Source organism: Seriola lalandi, unplaced genomic scaffold, assembly GCF_002814215.2.
Source record: "Seriola lalandi dorsalis isolate HSWRI2012SDOR001 ecotype SW California unplaced genomic scaffold, Sedor1 jcf7180002054544, whole genome shotgun sequence".
NCBI classification, from domain to species: domain Eukaryota; kingdom Metazoa; phylum Chordata; class Actinopteri; order Carangiformes; family Carangidae; genus Seriola; species Seriola lalandi.
Genome location: NW_019525097.1, coordinates 3,657,926 through 3,682,755, shown reverse-complemented (window position 1 = coordinate 3,682,755; position 24,830 = coordinate 3,657,926). Strand labels below are relative to the sequence as shown.

Below are 24,830 nucleotides of genomic sequence, written 5' to 3'. Positions count from 1 at the left end.
ACACAATTGTGGCATTCTTTCCACAATGAAAATGAAACATTGTTCAGACAGTTCATCCCAACACTGTTGCAGAGGTCCAGAGACTGTGCTCGACTATTCCTTTTATGTCTGGGGTCATTCTCTTGCTCTTGTTTTCTTCATTCTGAAAGCAATATACAGCATTGCTTCCTGCAGTACATCATCAAAAGTTGGGGCACCTGTAGGACTTGTTTGCATTACCTTTCAAGGCTTAATTTTACTTCATTGTTGATCCCTGGATCCTATGAATTCTACATGATTTTTCAGTTTTTGTCGACCTAAACTTATTATCTTACCTTTAAAGTTACTCACTGGACTTGAGCTGCTTAAATTTCAATAAAAACTGGATCACTGGGGATGTTTCAACACTTTTGACCAGTAGTTTATATATACGCTTACATGGACTCTACATTGGAGTTTTCAAACCCATACAAGGCATTCACCATGGTAATTGTACACTTGTGCTATTCATACATACAAATACACAGCTCCCAGAGTGTATAAAGAATGTAGGAAGAGTTATAAAGGCCCAGGGTTGAGTGTGTAGTGAAGGTCTGTCTATTTCCCCTATCTTTCTTTTCTCTTCTTTTAGCTACCACTCTGCAATGCTACAAAGAGGAGATTGTGCGTGTGTGTGTGTGTGTGAGAGAGAGAGAATATTTCATTTCCACTCTGTAACCACAGTCAAAGTAATGGGAAGTGGATGACGGTACATTTGATAATTTTTGTAAAACAGCATGCCTCTAAAAGTTTTCTCTTTTATGAGTAAAACCTTTATTTGACTAAAACCTTGGAGGGAATTTGTCGTGTCACTTTATTTTGATCAACCAAACTCGGCTAGATTTTCCGCTACTTTTACTTTTCCATCTAAATGTGTTCCGTAAACTTTAACAACCTTTACAAAACAAATCACCTACTCATTGACGTATACTACAGTACACAAACGGTTTAACCTCTGTCCCACAGAACCTGTACACAGTCAGTTTCTCTAAGCCAGGATACGTGGAGCTGGGTGGACTGACGCTGTCGGTCGGCACAGAGATCAGCCTGTCGTTCAGCACCCTGGCAGACACTGGGACCATTCTGCTGGCAGTAGGCGGAGCCTCGCCGATCAGCCTGCAGGTTCAGTTTAATCTACATACTGTAGTAATTCTATGTTTTGTATATATGTTGTTAGTTGAATGGAGAATCCTAATGATTCGTTTCATGGAAAGGACTATGTCATTTGGTGCTACATATAGGGAAAATATGAACTTAAATATATCCATTTATTTTAAACACTATTTATGTTGGTTTATACGCTTACCTGTAAAAAAAAAATCATATATTTTTTCATGTTGACCAGACCTGCATTACTAACTAAAAGACTCTCTCAGTTGCACCTGAATTATTTAGTGTTCTAGTTGAAAACTTTATATATATATATATATATATATATATAAAAAAAAAAAATTGTACTAAATTTCATAGATCTTTTCTGGAAACTCCTTGGAAATCATTAAGTTTACTCAGAAAAGTGAGTAAATCAGCTCGAGGTCCTGCACAGCAGCAAATAATGGAAACGTGGAAGGAAATAAGATGATCAGGAAGATCTCAGGAAACAAAAAACTAAATAAAAGATCTCTGGAACAACAATTTTCTTTCACTTTATGAGGTTTACAGCTATATTCCAAACTTGCAGTTTGATTGACATCTCTGGTACATATTGTCTCATTTCCTGTTTGTACAAATTGTAAAGGAACTGTATATTACAGCGGTTATTATTTATACAGTCTGCTAGAGAACCACCCATCAGGGTCAATGTGGCTCCAATAACTACTCAGTAACCCAGACTCAGTTTTACAGAGATAGATCTTCTCTAAGAAGCTTCCCAAGAAAACCAGTTACACCATGATTATTATACACTTGTGCTATTCATACATACAAATCACTACCTTTCTAGGAAATGATAGAAGAACTAAGGCACCCTTAAAATAAAATGTTATTCATTTATCCTCACATTTTTCTGAAAATCTTTCCACCACAGGCCCGGAACAAAAACCTCCTCAGCTCCAAGAGGAGACGCAGACAGTCAGTAGAGGTGGGTTCAACTAATGTACACCCAAGCACTGTCCCCTCTCCCTAAGTGAATGACGTTTTCATAAGTGCATATTAATGAGATTTGCATTTGTTGGCAACTGGGCTAATTGGATTGTCTTTTAGCCAAAACAAAGAAACACACACACACACAGAGATGTCTAGTTTACAGATGCACAAAGACACATTGTGGCTGTTGATCCATTGTATAGCCGTTACCTTAGCTTTTCGCTGACTACGCAAACACGCACACACACGTAAGTGAGTGAAGTTTCCATAAGTGCATATTAATGAGATTTGAGTTTGTTGGCAACTATGCTGATTTGATTTTCTTACGGCTAAAAACAATCTCACAGAGACACACACACACACACACACACACACACACACATACACACACACACACACACATGCACACACGCACGCTTTCATCCTAATCCCTGATAAATAATCTCTGTGTTAGTGGTGTGTTTACATATATATATTCATATTTGCAGGCATATGTATTTGTGTGTACATCTGTGTGTGTGTATGGGTGTGTATGTGTTTTAGCATAATGTGTGTTGGTGTGTGTACATATGTGTTTAAGTGCAGCTCATTGAGAATGAGGACGTTACTGACATGAATGCAAAATTGAAAGTGTATGCATGTTTGTGTGTGTGTGTGTGTGTGTGTGTGTGTGTGTGTGGGAGGGAGAGAGGACAGAGGTTACCTCTAGCTTATCCATCATCACTGGTTGTTGGGCGCATAAATCTATTTTTACTAACTATGCTGGCAGGCAGGGCGTGTGTGTCTGCATGTGTGTGTGTATGTGTGTGTGGAGAAAGGTTAAGGGAGGTTAAAAACACCATCAACTCAACTTGGCCCTGACTAATGGATTTTTTAGAGAGGGACAGAGAGACAGGGACAGGAGACAAAGGATGGAGGGATGGAGGAGGGAGATTTAGAGGTGAAAGGAAGGATAGAGGAGAAAGAGCAGAGCTGAAGAGAAATGATGCAAGGAGAGAGGAGAGGAGAGGAAAATGAATAGATGGTGAGAGTGTGATAGTAGACAGAAAGGAGAGAACGGACACAGAAGGGAGAGATGAAAAGAAAAGGAAGAAGAGGGTTGCAGCAGAATAAAGGACACTGAGATAAAAGTATAGTGAGGAGAAGAAGAACAGGAAGGGAAGAGGGAAACATGAGGCTATAAAATCAATAAAAAAGCCAAAAATAAAAAAAAAAGACCTTAAGTTGAAAACCAGTGATCCAGTATTCACCTTTGAGAAGCTGGAACCAACAAAATTTTGGGATTTTTATATATGTACATTAAACCAACCTCCCCCCGAAGTGTAGTGGCAGCCTTAAAATGCTGTACACAGGGCAGCGACTCCAAACACACTGTCTGGTTTTGTCTGTTGTGCAAAATAGAAAGTGTAGAAGTTTGTACATAAAGTACAAAGTTATTGTTACTGTACCTTCAAGGCGTGCTGTTACAACACATTTTACCATTTTTACAAAGACATAAATGTTAGAAAGAAGAGTCTTATGATTAGCCGCCTGTGTTCTGCTCTGCTTTTACAACCTGACTCCCAAACACACACTCATATAACCCAAAGCTGAAAAGTAATCACACATGAATAAACTTCAAAAGCTGAAAGATTCCGAATATAGAAAGTAGCAGAGGTGCGTGCGTGTGTTCATGCGTGTGTGTGTGTGTGTGTGTGTGTGTGTGTGTGTGTGTGTGTGTGTGTGTGTGTGTGTGTGTGCGTGCGTGCGTCTGACTCTGTCATGAACACAGGTTTGTGCATGTATAGGTATTTGCATGCATGCTAGCTCCACAGTCTGCTGCCTCTTTGGTTTCACATTTCCATGTCTACATGTGTCTGTATCTGTGTGTGTGTGTGTGTGTGTCTCTGTGTTGCTCTCCTTCAGTATATAAATGTACGTGTACGTTCATGTGTGATAGTCTGCCTTTGTCTGTATGTGTAACGTGTCTGCATCTGTGCACCTGTGTGCATGTGTGTGTATGTGTGCCTTTGTATCTGTGTGTGTGTGTGTGTGTGTGTGTGCGCGTGCGTGGGACGGTGCATCAAGAGGCATGTTGTAGCTACATCTCAGTTCAATTTGTCCCCGACCTCAAATTGAAATTCCATTTTCAGGTGGTAAATTGTCTCCCACTTCGCCCTCTGGCACACAGTGAATTAAAATTCAAATTAGCCTGACCCTGCACCACTGCTCTCTAGCACCTCTCTGTCTGTCTCTCTTTTTCTCCCCCCCCCCATCTCTATCTCGCTCGCTGTTTTGCTCTCTGCCCTCTCATCTCTTCCCCCTATTATCCTCTCCTCTCTGTTCCTCTCATCTCTTGTTATCCTTTCCTCCCTGCTCACCTCTTCTCTCCTGCCTCCCCCCCCCCCCAGTTTCTATCTACATACCCCCACATCTCCCCCTACTCATCTCCCCGTTCCTTTTTGCCTTTTCTCTGCTCTTTAATTCATAGTCTCTCCTCCCTCCTGTTTGTCTTTTCTCCTCCCTTCACATCTTATCTGTTGTGTCCCAGTGTTCCTTCTTTTTGCTCCTCTCCTGTTCCTGACAAACATTTAACAAATTGTGGCATGGATGTGGATTTTAATCCAAGTTGAGCACAGTTTTATTATTGTGTGATAATATGGCACAAAGGAAATCCATCCAATGAAGCAGATTCTAAAATCTTCTTGATGGTAGAAAAGATTGCTTATTTTTCTTATAAGATGACACAGGTAGCAGCTTCAGACAACCACCAATGTCAACTTAACTTTTATTTGAACCGACGGCTCTTAGGTTTGAAAAGAAAATCTTAAGTGAAGCTGCCTACTAGATGTTTCTTGACCTTTATGCCACATTGAAGACGGTCTGTCTGTCTCCCAGGTCAAGAATGAACTTCATACGCAACTGTTGTTTTTAAAGTGCCACTTTAGGTTGTTTCTATGGAGCAATTTTCTTTGATCTGATATTTGATTTTTTTCTTTTATAATTACATTTTTGTTTAATTCTGACCTTGTGACATACTTTGTGTTTTCTGTTTCATCTTTTTAGTCTGTAACTCAATGTTATTGCTGCCTACTTTGGCCAGGAGACTCTTGAAAAGTATGTTTTAGGTTCAACAAGATTTTCTTTGTTAAATACACACCAACACTTTTATGGGGTTTTAACATGGGTGCAGGTGATCAACTCAAACTCAAAATATTTGTAAGCATCCTGCCATTTCTTTCTCGTTTTCTCCTGAATTCTCACTTTCACTTTCACTCTCCCTTCAGGCCTTTTCAATCAGTGATGTTGGATGTATTGCATGTTTTTTGGTGGTTTACACGGTATATGGCGTGTGTGTGTGTTAGTGGTAGTTGCTATTGGTATAGTACGAAATCCAAAGCCCCTCTCTCATACATCTAGCTGAACCTTTCCTTCTCTATTTCATCTCCTCTCGTCCTCACTGTGCCGTGAGAATCGTTTGGATGTACAGATTTCCTCAACTAATAAAGTTTATCTCCGACTCCTGCAGCCCTATCTCTCAGTCATGCTGAACAAAGGATCTCTGGAGGTTTTGGTGTTTACCGGCAGCCACAGCCCGCGTCGTGTCATCAGACGACCCGAGCAAGGCGTACTGAATGATGGGAAGGAGCACTCACTGCGCATAGAGAGGCTATCTGGCAGGTTGGTGTGTGTGTGTGTGTGTGTGTGTGTGTTTGTTGTGTGTGTGTGTGTGTGTGTGTGTGTGTCTGTTCACTCGATGTTGATGCTTCCCTTCCCTGCAACAGTGCTTTATTTGCTATTTGTGTGTTTGTGTTTATTACCAGATCCTTTGCAGTTCAGGTTGATGAGGAGACCAAAAGGGAGGCAACACTTCCCAATGACCAGCCAATGAACTTGCAGCGTATCTTCCTCGGTGGTATTCCTGCAGAGGTGGAGCAGACGTCCAACAGAGCCAATGTCCCATTTGAAGGATGTATTTGGAACCTCATGGTCAACGCTATGTATGTATCCTCTAGTCTGTATTATTTTCATTTTTTCAAGCAAAAATACCAAAGATTCCCTAGTTCCAGCTTCTTAGAATTGACCAGTTGCTATTTATCTTTTTCTGATTGGATGGTAGATTAAATACCTTTGGATTTTGTTGGTTGGAAGAAACAAGCAATTTGAAGTTGTCACTGGACTTTAGTCAAGTGTGAAGGGTGTTTTTCACTATGTTCTGACATTTTTTAGACCAAATGATTGGTCAGTAAATCTAAAACATAATCAGCAAAATAAACAATAATGAAGGTGATCATTAACATACTGGAGAGGTGCAATTAAGTTTGTCTTTTCAAATGTACATTGTGTTTTTAACAGTAGCTCATACAACTTGCTTTAGAGTACTGCAGCAGGGTGAGTGTTAAGTTGCACTGGCCATAAATTAATTTTTGAATTTACCATAAATATTCACCCCTCCCCCTCCCTGTTCTTACGCTGCTCATGTACTGTATGGCTAGATGGACTCCACCACTTGTGTGTCCAAACCTCTTGCACACTGTGTCATGATCTGATCTGATCAAAAAAGAATTTAAAATAACCGGTATTTTTTGTTTGTGATTTATCCTCAGTGTAATGTGGTTCTTACATCACAAGATGAATATGGGACAAAAGAACAGAGTCAGCTTTCGATTTCGGATATTTTCTCAGCTTCTGTGATAAAACACTGACACAGGCAAAACTGACCGATTCACTTCACGTCAATTTCCTTTGTGCAGTACACTTAAAATGTTCACCTTAAACCTGCTGTAGCAATACTCAAACAGGACAGCTTTAGCTTTCTGTCCTAATGATCTCCCTGTAATGTTTTCTGGCAGCAGACGACAGGCCTAATTTTGACCTCATTGACTGTTGGGTTAAAGCTTAGTTAAAACGATTGCAGGAGGTCATGATGATGTTGATGATGATGATCATAAAGCCAGTGTCTGAACAACAGTAATAGAGCTGTCCAACATCATAAACATACTCATAACTCAAATTACACTCCTCATCTTTGTGTGTTTGTTTATCGCTCACCTCATTTCACCCCTTTCACCCCAAAGATATAACTTCTACTTAGTGTAGCCTACACCTGTCTGTCTGTCTGTCCGTGGGCCTTCATACAGTTGCTCTTTGTGTGTGTATTTATACCAGATGCCTGACGTGATGAAACTTTCTATGTATTATATATTTTTGTAATAATTTCTCTTATATGTCTTGTCACGTATATGTGATCATACTGTTGTAATAGAAACCTGCACTGTGGCCCTGACCTATGACTGGGTGTTAATTCAATGAAGAAGGCAAAAATACAGTATCTGTGTTCTGTGATCTGTGTAAGTGGAAAATGTTCAAGATTCAGACACAAGTGGGAAAAGGATAGACAGCGAGCCTAGCTTTCTGCATAGTTCAAAATGCCATCAACCAGCACCTCTAAAGCTTGCCTCCTAAATCATTGTATCGTGTGAGTCTAAATCTTTGCACAAAACTACAATTTGTGCTTTTTGAATATTTTCATTTTGTAACTATGTTGTTGCATTAACTAAGAAATAATCACATTCCCTGAAATGTCAAACTAACAGTTAGCCATCCTGTAGTTTCACTAATGTTAGAATTTGAGTATATTTGCCGTCAGTATGTTTTTTTTTTTTTTTTTTATCTAATTGCCTGTCCACCTCTCAGTCTCTCAGACTTCTCCCAGCCCGTGTCCTTTGAGAACGCTGAAATCGGCCAATGCCCCAACCTCGCTCCCCCGCCACCTCCACCTCTGCCGGAAGAGGAGGAGGAAAAGGAGGAGTCAAAGCCACTTAGTCCTCCACTGATCCCAGCCTCTGTTACACCACTTCCAGGACCTGCTGCTGTAAGTGTCTAAAATGAAAATGGGGACACACATGTACTCAGACTACTAAACAGTCATTAGCACTGGTTTCATTGTTTAGAAGGTGGTTTCAGAAGGCAAATTAAAATAAGGGATATTCATATTACATTAGAGTGTAATATAATGGCCATTACCTTTGTTTAGGCAGCCTATTTTAATCTGTTGGCACATGTATATACAGATGCACACAAAGAAAGCACACATACACATTAGACACATATATAAAGATACATCACAGTAAAAAAAGAAGGTCATACCAATATGTACACACAGTTACATTAGTGTTCACATGTCCTATTCCTTCATATTATTCTTTTCTCTCTTACTCACTCATGCACACACAAACACACACCTATTTCTCTCTGATGAAATGCAGCCATGGCCTCGCCGTGTTAGCTTAGCGTTTCATCACCCAGCAGTTGCACAGCCCATTAACTCTTCTTTATAGTCCCTTTAGCCTTGAGCTACTAAACTCCACCTCTGGCAGCTTGTCATACAGTGCGGCGCCACTGCGCTACGCTAGGCTAACTGTGCATGCCATTTATGCTTTATGAGCCCACAGGAGCCAAAACACTCAGCTAACATTTAGCCTCTATGCTAAGAGGCTGGCAGGCAGTGAGTCATTCATCTCATACTCTTTAGTCTTGGGATAGGCAAGATATATTTCATAGGTTTAATATATTATAGGTCTTACAGCAGTCATAGGTTATCAGTTACCCAGTTACCTGCTAAACTACATCTTTAAAAGGACATTGATCATGAAGCTCAGAGCCAAAGAGCTATACAGAATTATTGCCAAGCTATGCTTAGCTATAACTCTGTGGTTTTTTTGCTTTATGGGCTGCAAGTTCATCTGCGTTGTGATATAGACTCCAGGCTGTGTGAAGCCATAGTTCTTAAAGTCCCCATCTACATTTTAACTGAAATTGAAATTAGGCTGTTTGCCATATTTCAGACCCTGCACTTGGTAATTATCTTTATAATTTATGTTTTGTTTGTCACACTGCAGTTTGCAGTTTATAGATAACCAAAGTCCCTTTTGGGTTAGTGTCTGTCCCACAGTGTGTTTTTGTGTATAGTGTGTCGTTCTTTGATCTTTATAAAAGGCTGAAACATGATACTGGGTTATTCTGATGCTATCCTAAGTCACTTGGGTAGCTTTTATACAATTCAAACTCCTTTTATTTTCAACAACATACAAAAATTATTTATTTATTCATGTTTATATTTAAGTCGATACACTAATTAGGCAGCACATATAAATATACATTGGAGCATGTCATGTCACATGCTCATGCTGGGTAATATCAGCTTTTTTGTTGTGCCAGTTTTATAACTATGGAGCAGTGGTTCCCAGATGTTTTTAAACTATGGCACCCCTTTATAATCTTTATTTTTCCATGCAACCCCTCCACACAAAAACTTGAGTGCTGGATATAGTGTGTTGCGTTACTATGACAACTGGCAACTGTAAACTGTTCGAATTAGATATCTACTTTTGTCTTTTCCTTGAAAATGTTATATGAAATGTGGTTAAAATGAATTGATAAAAATGATAAAAATGTAATTGAAAATGTATGGTACAAATGAAAATAAATTCTGTGGTACCTGGGGCCCATGGTTGAGGCACCCACAGGGCCTGTGGGAGCCACTGCTGTAGGGCACACTTTTCCACTATTTGCACATGGTTTTTTGAAAGAGTTGTGGCACTGTTCTATGTGACAGAGCTCTGCACACAGGTTGTGACATGCATTTTTCATCAACAGCAAAAGGATATTGTTAGAATGAAGAAGTAATCACAAATTGAATCACAGCTGACAGTAAACAACAGACTCAGGATGTGCTTGAATAAAGAGGCCTCTTTATCTCCCTCTTTTCTGTCACAACATATTCTGCACTTCTGATTCTTCAAAACTTGTGAGCATCAATTTAGAGATTGAAGAGGCTCTAGAAGGAGTGTTTCACTGGCTTCAGTGGACCTCAGAAAAATCTGATTCAGACTTGAGACTTCATTTTTTTAACAGTGTAATGGTTTACGTTTATACTCTCTGTTCTGATTGATGATATCATGACACCTGCCTCTAATTACCCTTCTAAATCCTGGCTCTCTAAATTCCATCAGTCACTCAGAAATTCAACATTAACAAAGTATAACATCGGGTAGATTCCCAGCTTCAATACATGAATTTTTGATTTAAAAAACTAGAAACAGGCTGTGACTTATTATTCTCTAGAGGTAACAAAATCTATCATAGTCAGTCTATGAAGGGGAGAGAACCACGTTTGTCAACTTGTTCAGTGTGATTATAGTAATTATCCTTCAATTGATGGTAAAAAGGGAAGCCAGAGTCTAAAAGTCTCTTCATTACTTCATACCCTCTTTGACCTTTCATCTTCTTGAGCTCATTGCTTGCCTGTAGCTGATGGGAGGGGCTGTGTGCTTGTCATAAACTGTCGCCATTCTGGCTCTGTGCCTGCAACTAATCCACTTCCTTCCCATTTCCTGAATGCTGACCTGCAGGAGGCCACGCCCCCTGCACCACCTGCTGCCGCACCTACTGCTGCTGCAGCCCCAACCACTGCTAAACAGGACGCCATCGCCGACTCGGTACACAAACGCACACACACACACACATTTTATTATAATTTTGATACACAGTCAAACTCCATGGATGATTATTGATTCATGTCACCTCAAACTTGAGTTCTCTTCCTTTATCTGTATGTAAACAACACAGACATAATGGAGGCATCTTAGTTGTTGCAGCTACAGATAATAACCCACATTGATATTCATTTGGGGCCATTTTTCTGGCAAATGTATTCGCTCTCCATAAAACATTGTTTTGATCTCCACCAACTCCTGAAGGAAATGTGTGCTCTTCAGCAACTAAACGCTCTTCTGTATTCACCAGTTAGCCACTAACTCTGTCTGCCATTTGGTGCTGGACAGGAAGGGTACAGTGGTTTTTTCTAAAGCCTTTTTCATTAAAATGAGCGGTCTGCTGGTGAGAGAGGTGAGAATGAACCAAAACAGTAGCGTTGCAGGCCATGAGCTGAAAGACGCTAAAACTGAGTAAAATACTTTACACTTTTACAGTTGCTGCTCTGGTTGAGCAGCTGAGGGTTAAGTGCTTCACACAAAAGCTCATGGCATTACTTATAACAAGAAGGCAGAACGCTACTACTTTGGTACTCTGATACACTGTTGTGACAGGTCAGCCAGTTACTGACTCACACAGCTGTATCTTCTCAGGTAAGTATTTAAATTTGACATGCTCGGCCCTTTAAACTGTAACAGTAACTCAGTAGAGCTCTGCCTCTTTTGGATCTTGATGCAGTTGCCTTAAGCTTTTATAGTTTCAATTCAAGACCTACATTTGAAACACTATTACGCAACGTAGTGACCAATGACATATGCTTAAGGTACAAGTCCTTAAATGGGTTATGAGGCGAGCAGTCAAACATTTGTGGCTAAAGCTAATTACTACCAGAGGCCAAAAGAGGAGCTTCTCTGAAACCTACAATACAATAAGCAGAGCGTGGACGACTTAGCTCTCAAGAGTGATGGAAACTGTAATGACACACGTACGCACACACACACGCTCATCTTCACTTATACTCACACACACTTATACAAAATCCCAACTAAATGACTTTAGATTCTATTGGTGTGACCTCCAACCAAAGACTAGCCACTCTGAATGGAAGACGGTCTTCCTATTGTTAGCTTAATGGAAAGACGCAGGGGGGATGAGAGAAAGGGAGAGAAGCAGAGGCGAATGAAAGAGGGCAGAAGACAGAGAGGAGTAGAGTGAAAAGGTGCAGCCATGGAGGAAGAGGAGGAAAGAGGGGAGAGTCTTTCTGAACAGAGCGGCATTCGCCTTTTGTTGGCTTAATGGAAAGACGGAGGAGAGGAAGCGGGAAAAGAATGAAAGGATGGGGAAGGAAAGAGCTTCTGAGCAAGTGACGTCTCCCTTTTGTTAGATAGGGAGAGAATGAGAAAGAAGGAAAAAAAAAGAGGGAGGTCGAGGAGGAGGAGCGGATATGAGGACAGAGCGCGATAAGAGGTGAGTGTCAGCTGTAACAAAGCAAGGTCACGGTGTGGGGAATGTCTTCACTTGAAAGAGAACAAGAGAGGAGAGGAGATTAAGACACACATACACACAGACACTCGATCATCTCAGATCCCTCTTTCTCCAACTTTGTCTCGCACTCACAGTGGAGGTACGGCAAAGCAGCTTTGTTACTTAATAGGTGATACTGTATATTCAAAAGAGGAGGAGAGGAAAAGACCCAGACATGAGATAGGAAAAGATCGGATCAGAGTAAAGGAAAAATAAGTGTAAGAACCAGGAGAAGAGAAAGTAAGGACAGGTGGAGCACATGGTAACCGATGTGGATATGATGGGAGTGTAGATGAGGAGAGAAAAATAGAGGGAGGGAGGGAAAAGAGAATCGAGAAAAGAAGCAAAAGGGAAGCACTGTGAACTTCCCTCAGGTGAAGGTAGAGAGGACAGGAGAAAAGGCCGAAGAGGAGGAGTGAGCACGAAGTGGAGTGAAGAGAGTAGAGGAGAAATGATGAGGATTAAAGAAAGGCAGGAGATGCAGCAAGGTGTGAAGAGTCAGAGGAACAAGAGAAGGTAGGGAGGGAGGAAAGAAAGAAACAATTAAATATGTCGAAAAGAGTGAGAGGAGGGGCTTAAGGAACGTTTAGGGGTGGAGAACGGGAAGAAAGTGAACGAAAGGGGAGTGGAGGAGAGAAGTACTGAGGTGGAGGAGTGAGGGGATACAGGAGGAGACAAAACGAGAGGTAAACAAGACTGAAAGATGAGTGAGATATGAAAGTAGAGGGAGGCAGCGGGAGGAGAGTGAAGAAAGGAAAGGGGGAGAGGAAAACAAAGTAAAGTGTTAGATGAAAGGACAGGAGAATTAAAGACTTTGAAAAAGGGAAGAGAAGAGAAGCACGAGTGATTAAATATGAAGAGAAGAAGAAAAGGGCAGAGAGAAGACGAGTAGAGCAGAATGGAGTAGAGGAAAGGAGAAAAGAAGGAAAAAACAGGATAGAAGAGGACAAGACGAGGGGGGAGAGGAGGCAGGATTTCAGAGTACCAACGAGAGGACAGTAAAGGACAGCAATGAAAAGTTGAGCTGCTGGGAGTAGGAAGGGAGATAGAGGAGAGAAGATGATGAAGGAAGAGGAGTTAATATTAGAGATAAGAAACCAGGTTGGACAAGGGAAGGGGGTAGAATATGAGGAAGTGAGGAAAAGAAAGTAGTAGCAGATGGGAGGACAGGTGGACAACATGATGTGAGAGAAACAAAGGAAGACCTGTCGAGGAGAAGTAGAGGAGTAAAGCAGAGAAGAGCGGAAGAGAGAAGCTAGAAAACTGTAGAAAAAAGGGAATAAAAAGTCAGAGTAAGATGGGTCTACATGCATTACAACACTGACACCTTGTGGTCAGTGGCTGAACTGCGCTCTCAGAACAGAAAGGCACAGTAATATTCATGACCAACTCCTGACTCTGTTTACCCTGCTGAACATGAAGCCCAAATCAAACAGGAATCGAACTGTCGTCGCTGATGATTGGTTCAGATGAAACAAAAATACCGGCAGGATTTATGAGAATCAAAATTAGGGAAGGTTTGATGATTTGAAAATAGTGTCAGCAAAATCCATCTTGGCAGTAACTGATTGGAGGTGATAGAGAACATCAAAAACAGTGATGAAAGATGATCACAGCCAAACCAATTTTAACATGCCATATGCTGTAACTAGTTGGGACCATCTGAAATATTCAGCATGCTAATCTGCACCCCATGAAGTTCAGTAACAAGGATTTCAAAAGTTTAACAGCTAAAATGTTAGTATATTGTATAGTGCATACATAGATATTGTTCATATTATTTTTGTAACTCTTCATTCAGCTATTTTATATAAAGGACTATTTGATGACCCTTTGTGACCAGCCATCCTTTCAGGTCCCTGCAGATCAGAAGCAGAAACCCTATTAGTTTGATTGATGTGTGCTTCGCCCTGGTGTTAAGGTTCCTGTTGACAAGAAGCAATAGGAGCAATGTGGTGAAACCCTGTCAGAGTAACTGACATGTTATGTCCAATCTTAAGGATTCGTGTGCATCAGCTGTGGCCCCGACAGCGCTCGAGAAGGCCTATCAGTTCGGACTCACCAGGAACAGCCACATGAGCTTTGCCTTTGATGACACCAAAGTGAGAGAGAGGTAAATATTCAGAATGAAAAATCATTATTTTATACATATGTGTATATATATATATATATGTGTATTGTTTTAAATAGTTTTACTTCCCTCCAGTGCTGCGATTATGAGATACATTTCAGGTTTCTTTGTGTTTTAAGGGGATATACAAGTCATATAGCACCTGCCACAGACAAGGGGGGGGGTAAAAATATCTGCAGTATGAAAATAACAAGTAACGATTAAGAATTGGCAAAAAAAAAATGTGACTAAGTACTCACAATTCTGAAAAATGGCCCCTGAGTGTTATAGTACCATATTATACTATTACATTATTATTATTCATTCATTAATGGGTAAGTAGCATTTTACTGCACTTTTTCTACTGTTGGGTAGTTTAATCTGTTATAACGCATCATATTTTATTAGACTTTCTTAATTTTGTATTTAAAATAACCAGTGGTAGCTGTGAAATAAACGCAATGATAGTACAAAGTAGCATGACATGTAAGTATTCAGGTAAAGTAAAAGCACTGAAGTAAATGTACAACCTACTGTGACCCATGTGTGGGTGTGTTAGTGTGCATCTTGTTAGGTTTTTGCTTAGATCCCACACCACGGAGCCCACTTCTAAATAAATAAAGCAGAACAGGAGTGAGTGAGTGATAGCTTGGACAGGATACGATTTTTTTTTTCCAACACAAGTGTGTAGCAGGTCAAAATCGAGGGAAATATCTTCTACTGAAAAAGTCAGAATGTGTTGAAATAGTGAAGATGTTGACTGGACCAACCCTGAAAACAACCTTTGTCTCCCACAAACTGACAGCAACAAAAAGAACAAAATAAGTTCCAAACAGATATTCACTCATAAAGTCTATGATTTGTCTACATTGCTGGTACTGTATTGATCTAATAGTTTTATTAATGGATGAGAGGAAAAGGGATCAGCATGTTGCCCAAAGACTTTGGCTGTGTTGGGGCTCAGACCTGTTACATTTATTTACATTCTCTGTAAGCAGTGGGGCAGCCGGCTGTCCAAATCAAAATCTATCTTTCATTATTCGGAGCCTCTGTCAGCGCTGGAAAACATGATCAAATACCAAAATGGATGTCTGACTCACTTAAAACTGTAATTCATCTTCTGTGCCACTTACTATGATATTGCGTGCTATATGGGGCTGAATACAAATATAGCTGATTCACTGTGTCTACATTACATTGTTTACTTGTGTGTATGTGTGTCTCTCAGGCTTATATTGGAGTTTGAGCTGAGGACGAAGGAGGAGTCTGGGCTTGTTCTCTACATGGCGAGAATCAACCATGCTGACTTTGTTTCCATACAGGTATCCATCCGCTGTTCTGTCATTCCATATGTTTCTGTTGACCCTCTGTTTTTCCCAAAGCTCTCATAGTTAGTCTATGATGCACAACAACCTGCTGCAACGGATGGAAGCGGTTCTGTTTACATTGGAAGGAGCAGCTCCCTCTTTCTTGTGTATTTGCCATAAAGCGTTAAATCTTTCATTCTGCAGAACTTGCTGCATAACTATTCTAGTAAGGAGAGCTTGAAAAATGTAAATTAAAACCTCTCTCTTCCTGCAGATCAAGGATGGACAAGTCTGTCTGGGTTATGATCTTGGTCATGGGAACATATCTGGCTGCGTTCCCTTCTCCATCAATGATGGAAACTGGCACAAGGTAATTTAATTCAATTGAATATTCAGTACAACTTTATTTATCCCTGTGAGAGCAGTTGCATCCAGCAGCTTGCCACACAGATCAACAGATGCACACACACGCAGTAGTTAGGAAAATAAAGAATGAGACTGGTAATGAGAAAACTAAAACCATTCAAAGGCAGTAAAGCTCTTCAGTCAGTCATTTACATGCTCACTCGACACTCCACCTAGTCCGTAATATATTTATTCACTATATAATACCCTTTTCTTTTTTTTTCCAAATATACATTGTCTTTATTATTTATTGCGTAAAGGACATAAATTTCTTGGAACTGGTGGAGGGGTCTGCCAAGGCAAATTGATCTCAGGGGAGGGGTCGGACTAAGAGGTGTCACCTCACCCGGACCAGAGAGACTGGGGCGCCCTCCCGGAGCCAGATCTGGGAGGGGAGCTCATCAGCAAGTGTCTGGTGGCCGGGCTTTGACCCATGGGGCCGCCGTCGAGCACAGCCCAACATTTGTCTTTCTCTAAATCCACGATGACATACTCTCTGCTGATTGTGAGAAGACTGTACTTCTCTCTTTATTGCTCCTGATGTTTGTCGTCTTTCTGTTCAATATCCATCCAAAAATGTTATGTTCTCTATCTTACTCTCCTTTCATTCTTTCTCCTCTTCTCAGATCCGTGTGAGCCGTCACAAGCAGAGAGGTCTTCTTTCGGTTGATGGACGATACAGTAAACAGATGACCAGTCCGAAGAAGGTACATTCAGTTTGTCTTTTTATACCCATATGAAAGCAGTTATAAGTCGTGTGCAGTGCAGTTCATTGTCAACAAACCATGCAATGGAATAGGCGTCAGAGTTTTTAAAGGATGATTTTTAGTTGCGTTAATAAATAATCTCTTCTTACCAGGCTGACCTGTTGGACGTGGTGGGAAGGCTTTATGTCGGTGGATTCCCACAAAACTATACTACTAAGAGGATAGGACCAGTAAGAAAACACACACACACACTGCAAATTAAAATATTTTTGGAAGCAAGTTTTTGCATTTCAATATAGGATGCTTTATTTCCTTTTTGTAGTTCAGTTTACTGCAACAATCAACTAAGACTGGCTTATTAGTCCTATGTTAGTCCACTGCTGGGATTGTGGTCCATTTCCTGAATGTGTGACATCAGACAACATGGTTTGCAGTTACACTTTGAGTTTGACCTTTTTCACTTGTGTGAAAAGACTCATGTACATGCAGAACTTACTGACACAACCACGCCCTGCCCCTTCCCTGTTGCTAGATTCTCTATAGTATCAATGGATGCATTCGTAACCTGAAGATGGTGGGAGGTCCTGTGAGTACTAAGGCAGCCGCTACAGGTAATGTTTTTTTAATGGTACTTTTTTCACAGTACATGATACTGTCAATACTATAGTTAGAGTCACTGTTCTTCCTGTCTTTTCCTAGGTCGCCCTGAGGCTGTCATTGAAGACTTTAAACTGGACATGACCACACCCACTTCCAGTCACATGGTAGGAAGCTGCTTTGTTGCCACTGAGACGGGCACCTTCTTTGACGGCACTGGTTTCCTGAAAGCAGGTGAGATAACACATTGGCAGGGCTCCTGCATGCTGTCGATTTTCTGTGTGATCTAAACATCATTTGTGAAACGTTGTCAGCCTGTTGTGGGTATCACTACCATTTGAACCATCTGGTTCTGGTTCAACCATCTTGTTATGAAGGTGAATATAATCCCTCTGCATCTTTCCTTCTTTATCTAGTCTCTTCCTACAGAGTGGGTCTAGATGTGTCGATCGCATTAGAGTTCAGAACCAGCAAAACCAATGGAGTGCTTTTGGCCGTCAGTAACCAAGCCAGCGATGGACTCGGACTAGAGATCGTCCAGGGCACGGTACAAAATAACGTTTGAAGGAATAGTTTGACATTTTCTTTGTGGTGGAGAGTTAGATGAGAAGATCAATTCCACTTATGTTCGTCACTTGAACCATGAAGCTACAGCCAGCAGCTGGTTAGCTCAGTATAAAACATCTGACCTGTCTAGTGATGAGCTCATAGAGCGGGAACAGGGAAGCAGCTAGCATGGCTCTGTCGTTTTAACGGAAAGATGCAAAAGTAGTATCGATCTCCTCATCTAACTATTAACTGTATATAAACAATTTTTCCATTTCCATGTTCCCTCTCCTCCCTGTAGCTGTTCTTCCATGTTGACAACGGAGCCGGACGAATCACAGCAGAACACACGCCTGAGGGAGAGGGCTTCTGCGATGGCCAGTGGCACGCCATCACTGCCAACAAACTTCGCCACAGGGTGGAGCTGGTGGTGGACGGCAAGCAGAGCCAAGCGGAGAGTCCAAACGCACGCTCCAACACCTGCGACACCAACGACCCCATTTACGTCGGAGGATATCCCAGTATGACCTCCTTCTAACACACGTCCTTGAAACAATACTTATACAAGCGTAAAATTAATTTTACATCCATTCATATGTGAGAATTGTAATATGTTAGTGTAATAAAATCAAAAACATACACAGCAAAAACTATCCAGGGGAGCAGCCACATTTTGTATATAACTGCTCATACAGAGACACACTGTGCCATAAGACATTTGTATCTCTTACTTTCAGGTGGAGTTCGACAGGCAGCTCTCTCTACCAGCACTTCCTTTAGAGGTTGTATGAGGAACCTGAAGATCACCAAGGCTTCTAAGACCATGGATGTGCAGTTCAACAAGGCTCTGGAGATCAAAGGAGTCCAGCCTCTCTCCTGTCCTGCTGTAGCCGCCTAACTGGTACCACACAGCCTCCTCCTTTGTTGTTTCTCCCTAATACTTCTCCAAGGAGCTACACAGGTCTATAAAGTCCAGCATTTTGGCAACATCTTTGGTCTTTGAAGCTGCAACAGGCAGATTTTTATCCAAAAATAATCCCATCCTATCTCCCTGTTATCAATCCAAATGGTGAAATGTGTGCATTCCTATGGAAGCTCAGTAAGCAGTAGTAATGTCAGAAGATGTTTTTAAATCTTTGGGTCTACAGTGGGTATGAGGCAGATTTTTGAAATTTCTTTTTATTTTACAGCAAGCTGACAAAGACACATAGGAATTTATTTTAGAAAGAGTGCGCTCTAGACCTGCTCTATTTGAAGAGTGCTTTGAGATAACTTCTCTCATGATTCGGTGCTATATAAATGAAAATTTACTTGAATTTCAAACATCTACATCTTGCTGCTGTTTTTAAGCTACCAACATGCAATACTGCGACGTTCAAAGAGCAAGACAATAAAACATTATTCTGCATAAAATTCATCCCCACACACGTTCAGTATGAGACCCTGTATTTTTTTGTACAGTGTAAGACTGGTCAATAAATCTATAATGGCTACAAACTGAGGTCTCACAGCGTTTTAAAATGTTTTACAGTTTGTTTACTGTCTTCAAGTGAAGGCAGATAATAGTATTAAGACCTGTGCTGTGGTTGCAGGTTCTAACAGTATTAAATAATTTTATTCTGGGAAATGTGTAATTATGTGAACATTAACATTGTTTTTCAGTGAAGTCCCTCTTGAAGAGGTAGAACAGGGTATGTGGAGTCATACATTTATATTTCCATCCCTGTTACACAAGTTTCTCTGGAAACAAGTGAATATTTTCAATCTATATCTTTGTGTGATTTTTCTACATTTGTCCTTCATAAACCTTGTTCCCTTTTTTAGATAGTTAACACAGAAATTGTGCAGTCATTACCTTCTCACCTTCATGTCAAGAAAAACCATATATGAAGTTGGTCTTATTTTCCACAGTGATCAAGGTTTACACATCCAGCGGCTCTAAAGCCAGAAGAGCTGTGGTCCACATTTCCAGTATTTATTTTATTACTCATTTATCTAAGTAATTATATGCAGAACATACTGAATTATCCAATGATGGGGAAAAACTATGCCTGGTAATAGCTGTATGCTACACTGACATGACGGTGAGTAGATAATGAGAGCAATTTCAATTTCTACAGGTTCAAGCTTTCTTCAACATTCCACAATTTATTGTCAGTAGATTTGATTGATTATAATGGGAAATTTCCACACAAGCTGGAGCTTGTATTTCTGTTCAGTAATGTTAAGGTGGCAAGTTGAAGGCACAAGGTTTCTGTTGGACACTTAATGGCTAATTCTGCATGGTGTGGCTGAAAATACATAAGCAGCTGTTTCTGAAATATATTCTTGATAGCATCACACAGATTGTCCTGTCCTTTTTTTAAACTGCAGAGATCCCAAACTGAACCATAAGGATAGACTTGTATGACAATTTGGAATAAATATTGATATTTGCATGATAAGATTAATATGATACGATTTATAATTGCTAAGATAAAGACTGAACAGACGCCTCACAGTTCCACTAGGTGGTGGTGCTGCTGCGACAGCGTTCACAGCTTCTATCAGCTCAACCACCATGACAGAGAGACTGAATAATCAGATTACAACTGTCCACTGCTGGAGTCCCTAAAAGAGTTTCCAGTTGATGTTCACAGCATCAGTAACTGAAGTTGACCACACTGGACTTCATTCAATTAATTTTTGGGATCTGGGTGACTTAGATTGATAGATATTAGTTACCAGTATTCATTTGATTATTATATATAACTGTTATCCTGCTTTAGTTTGACTTTTCTTCTGTATAATCTTTAATAATTAACACAAGAAGGTCGTTCTCGAGACATTTACCAGCATTTTCATTCCAAATGCACTAGAGGGCAGTATGTGACTAGAAAGAGCAAAGCTGTACCTGATTGTTGGAACTGCATTCAAAGTGCAGCTGGTGTTTGGTCCCATTACCCCAGGAAACATGACATTTATCCATTTGGTGTGATGTAAAAGGTGAATTTCTTTGCAGCTCCTGGAGAAATTAAATGGACACAAATGAAATAATGGGCCAAGTCCCTCTCTTTATTGTGCATTCCTCTTTTATTATCATAGTCCTCTTTACATAAAGGTGAAGAATGGTTAGGTCAGCCCACTAAACCTCATTGTGGCTGCCTGAAGTGGAATGTTTAGAAGATAGAAGAAAACCTAATGTTACATCAACTCGCTTTAAAGTAAAACACCCGTTTTTGGTAAAATTATCAACCTGTCCGTACCTTTTAGTGACAAGATCACACGTCTGTCTGGTGCACTTTTTTTTTTTTTACAAGGCTTTGAGAAATGCTTTGCTATAAATAGACAATGTGCTTACAGAGGCAGTGGTAATTGTGTTTTTTCTTACAGCATGTGAGATAATCTAAGAAATGCAGTGACGCTTGTTTCGATTTTCTGGTGATGACTTCTACAGTTTGTGCTGATGGCACTGTTCATCTTTTCAGCGTGATTGAAAACAATATAGTTACAAAAAAACATTTTTTTTTTACCTGTGTTCCAGGAAAGATCTACTGTACCAGAGCAGGTCGAGGTGGCTCAAGGTGCTTACAGGAGAAAATATACAAGCTTTCATCTGTAGGTTTAATCAGTCTGTAATAAGCATAAAAACATACATTAGTTTATATGATTATTATATGAAGTGTGAACACACATTGAAACAAACTACACCAACACTGGACACCCAGAGGTTGTTAATCTTGTGTCACCCCGTGTGAGTAGATTGATCAAAAAGCTCATTTACTAAGAAGTTGGTGCACTTCTCCACCTGGTTCACCGACAAAGCGAGCAGACTTGCCTTCCATGTGAAGAGTGAGCAGAAGTTCAGTTGGAGAGTGCAGATGTTTACTGTAAAGCCCTCCTTTTCCCTTATATCATCCTAGTAAACGATGTGAGATAAAACAGCTAGCTACAGCAGTAATTTAAGTCTCTTTTTGACATCAGTCTAGGCATTCGAGCATTCCATGTTTATATCACTGAAAGTAAAGTGAGAGCCTCTTCAGCTACCGTATTAACATGAGTGTAGATAGATAGAGAGAAACAACAGGGCCCGCTAAGGTGCAGGCTTTTGAGTAGAAACCTCCTAAGAAGAGAAGAATTGTTTATCGTCTACACTGCGACAGCACTGTCCTGGTGTCAGGTCTGGTGACTTATTGCATGCTGTCGGTCCTCTTGAACTAATCTGAGGGGAGTTTTCAAACGTGGTGGCGGTCCGGTCCAGCAGTCTGGGCTCCGTTTGACGCCCTCACTCGCCTCCCGCAGCCACACCCGAACACCCCAGGGTCCTTTTCCGCCTGCGCCCCAGGTGTAAGCAGCTCTTCTGGGTATGGTTCCTCCTACTCTTGATCCAGGCCTTGTCAGGATGACTGCATGAGGCCCGTCAGTCGTTTGCCCGTCAGTGACTTGCCCTGGGAGGGAAACAGGGAGAGCGAGGGAGGTGAGGGTGACAGCTGTTTAAATGCCATCAACTTAAAGGCTTTCCTGAGGATTTAGAAAGAGCAGTGTGGGAGGGAAAACTGAGCGAGGAGAGCGACCCGAGCGAGGGACAGTTAGCACACATTAACAGATAATAGCCAGTAAATGAACAAAGAAAGCAGTGATATGATAAGGAAATGCCATTGTTGACTACAAGCTGGTGAGACTTACATAACATTTATTTATTGATCCTAATCCTTCATGCTCAGAGTGTGTCTACTGGGAGACGCCTTGTTTGGTCTGTTATGGCTGCAGGTCTGTGTACACCAAAGGCTTCAGGTGTTTGGGTGAAAGAAATAACACCTGTCACTGTTTCAAAGCATAAACAGAGCAGACTCCAAAAATCCAAAGCCAACAGTGTAAAGCAGAGGAGCGCCTTGATCCCCTTATTTAGCTCGAATTTCACATTGTCAAACCTTCCTTTATTCATTTATCCTGCAAGCAAGTCTTTGTTCACAGTTACACAGCAGGACACATTAATTACTGCAGTGAACAACTTGTTCTCCTCAGTCAACTAATCACCAGATCATTTCCTAAGACCAATATCAAGAAAAAGAACATGTCTCCTCAGGGAAGGAGCCAAAGTGCAGTATCAGTGGACATGCTTGAATTACTGAGCTCAGGCACAAATTACATTAAAACTTTCGCAAGTACTTTTTCAAAGAAGAAGAACTGAGTCACTAATTGTTCTTTCTACTCTTTGTTGGGGACATGAAACAGATGTGTGTTATAATTCATCTCACTTTAATGAATGCTGTTTTAAGAGTGAAAAGCGGACGCAGCGGGACACTCACCACACTGCGAGTGAACTTCTCCAGGGAGGTGCGTCGGCCCTGCTCCGTTTCAGGCTGAGGAGTCAAAGGGAAACAGGAGAGAGAGGGAGGAGTGTTCAGAACTAACATATTCAAATGCGTCTGACAAATCTGCTCATTTTTAACGGTCAGTTTACAAGATCGTTGGCAAAATCTTTTCTTTTCTTTTTTCCTCCACACATAACAGCTCCGTGTAATCGCTGTGGCTGCTTGGAAAAAATTGCAATAATGTGGTTTTTCATCTTAAAGTGAAAAATGGTTGAAAGTCAAAGAGATTTAACTAATGTGAAAACAATGAAGTTTGTAGAGAATTAAGTGTGACGTTATCATATACAGTGGCATGCTCCAACCTCACCAGTCCCCGCTTCAAGGCAAGAAACCACTATCCTCCACATTTTCCTTCATTTTAAGATGCCTCACTGACGCCTGTTTACCAAGTGACCTTGGCGAGTAACCTTCGGTTCCTGCTTTGCCACTGCTGCATGCTAGCACTTCCTTCATATATAATACTGTCACAGAAGTTGACCTGTGGGTTGATGACAAAACAGAAACACACACACACACACACACATACTTTCTTCCTTGCCATCAGCAGGTCCTGGTACACGTTGGAGCGCAGGAAGCGAGTATAGCTGTCACTTTTCATCAGTTTGTAGATGTGGTCCTGAATTGAAAGGGTGAAATCGAGAGACACGAAGAGAAAGAAAAGGGGGTGAGGGGGAGTTGGGGTTAATACAGAATATGGCTCTTCTGTGCTGATGATATGCACCAGTTTGCAAACTCAGGCAGAGTAAACTAAACGAGACTGTCGCAGAGGGAGAAAGATGGTTGTAGCTCGCTGCCAACTAAGTGACAGGCGAAATCTACTCTTTACTTAACTCTTCCCTTTTAAGCGTGTAACAGGAGAGGAAATTTGATAGACACCAACCATCCCAGCACTCCCCCCCCCCCCAACCTTATCCATCACCCAGCGAGGCGTATTCTCCAGAAATCACCACACAATATAAACCCATTAGCCGATACCGGTGCAGTGTGTTAAGAAAGACAAACGCAGCGGTGCAGGATGGAGGCAGCGCTGACACTGATCACCTGAAGAGATGTAAATTAAAAAAGGGAGATATAAGCGCTGTGACTGGCACTGAGATTAGGCCCCGCAGCAGAGGAGATTTGTCATTATATTTCCAACTAATCTTTGACCTCAATAAGAAAAAGTATTTATTAGGAGCGTGTTGTATGCGGAGAGGAATTCTTGATGCATAAATGTTCTTTTCCTTTTATCTCAGGTTTTATGCCCAGCTCTCTCCCATCTTCTGTGCCTTACACACTATTACCGACCGTTATGTTGAATAATATTACCAACCAAAATCTGACCAATAATAAGTGCAATCTGTCCCGGGTGTGCCCCCCCCCCCCCCCCCCCCCTACCCACTGCAGGATGAGATAACAAATGGACGGATGGGTGGATAAATAATAGGGGAGGACAGTTCAATAGCTAGTACAAATATAATGTATAATGTCAGAATTGTGATGCAAATTATTGACGACAACCCTCTTTATTGTATTCAACTTGTATTCCATCTCCCTGTGTGATCAGCTGCCAGTAGGTGTGAGGGTCGCTTTAGCTGTAGCCGGTGAATTCTGTACATTAAAATGCAGCAGGTGTATTATTTATGTGTATTAGTGAATTTCCCTTTAGCTTAGACAGGCTAACCTTTCAGCTGACAGGTGTGAATAAGGAGGTTTGGCTCTT

At 41.0% G+C, this 24,830-nt stretch overlaps 2 protein-coding genes across 2 annotated transcripts in view; one reads left to right on the top strand and one right to left on the bottom strand.

The window, feature by feature from the left end:
* Positions 1 to 20,810, top strand: part of lama2 (laminin, alpha 2) — a 180,881-nt gene extending 160,071 nt beyond the window's left edge. Inside the window, exons 59-74 of the mRNA XM_087176271.1 lie at positions 985 to 1,140; positions 2,045 to 2,098; positions 5,612 to 5,763; positions 5,907 to 6,083; positions 7,780 to 7,957; positions 10,497 to 10,583; positions 14,103 to 14,215; positions 15,441 to 15,534; positions 15,794 to 15,889; positions 16,551 to 16,631; positions 16,784 to 16,861; positions 17,164 to 17,242; positions 17,331 to 17,462; positions 17,645 to 17,775; positions 18,076 to 18,295; positions 18,512 to 20,810. Of these exons, the coding sequence (XP_087032397.1) occupies positions 985 to 1,140; positions 2,045 to 2,098; positions 5,612 to 5,763; positions 5,907 to 6,083; positions 7,780 to 7,957; positions 10,497 to 10,583; positions 14,103 to 14,215; positions 15,441 to 15,534; positions 15,794 to 15,889; positions 16,551 to 16,631; positions 16,784 to 16,861; positions 17,164 to 17,242; positions 17,331 to 17,462; positions 17,645 to 17,775; positions 18,076 to 18,295; positions 18,512 to 18,672 (1,989 nt within the window). The 3' untranslated portion in view covers positions 18,673 to 20,810. The remainder of the gene's footprint in view (positions 1 to 984; positions 1,141 to 2,044; positions 2,099 to 5,611; positions 5,764 to 5,906; positions 6,084 to 7,779; positions 7,958 to 10,496; positions 10,584 to 14,102; positions 14,216 to 15,440; positions 15,535 to 15,793; positions 15,890 to 16,550; positions 16,632 to 16,783; positions 16,862 to 17,163; positions 17,243 to 17,330; positions 17,463 to 17,644; positions 17,776 to 18,075; positions 18,296 to 18,511) is intronic.
* Positions 20,811 to 20,828: 18 nt separating this feature from the next.
* LOC111661404 (regulator of G protein signaling 6-like) overlaps positions 20,829 to 24,830 on the bottom strand; it is an 81,072-nt gene continuing 77,070 nt past the window's right edge. Inside the window, exons 16-18 of the mRNA XM_023414953.2 lie at positions 23,655 to 23,744; positions 23,063 to 23,116; positions 20,829 to 22,201 (exon numbers count right to left, since the gene is read on the bottom strand). Coding sequence (XP_023270721.1) covers positions 22,151 to 22,201; positions 23,063 to 23,116; positions 23,655 to 23,744 — 195 coding nt within the window. The 3' untranslated portion in view covers positions 20,829 to 22,150. The remainder of the gene's footprint in view (positions 22,202 to 23,062; positions 23,117 to 23,654; positions 23,745 to 24,830) is intronic.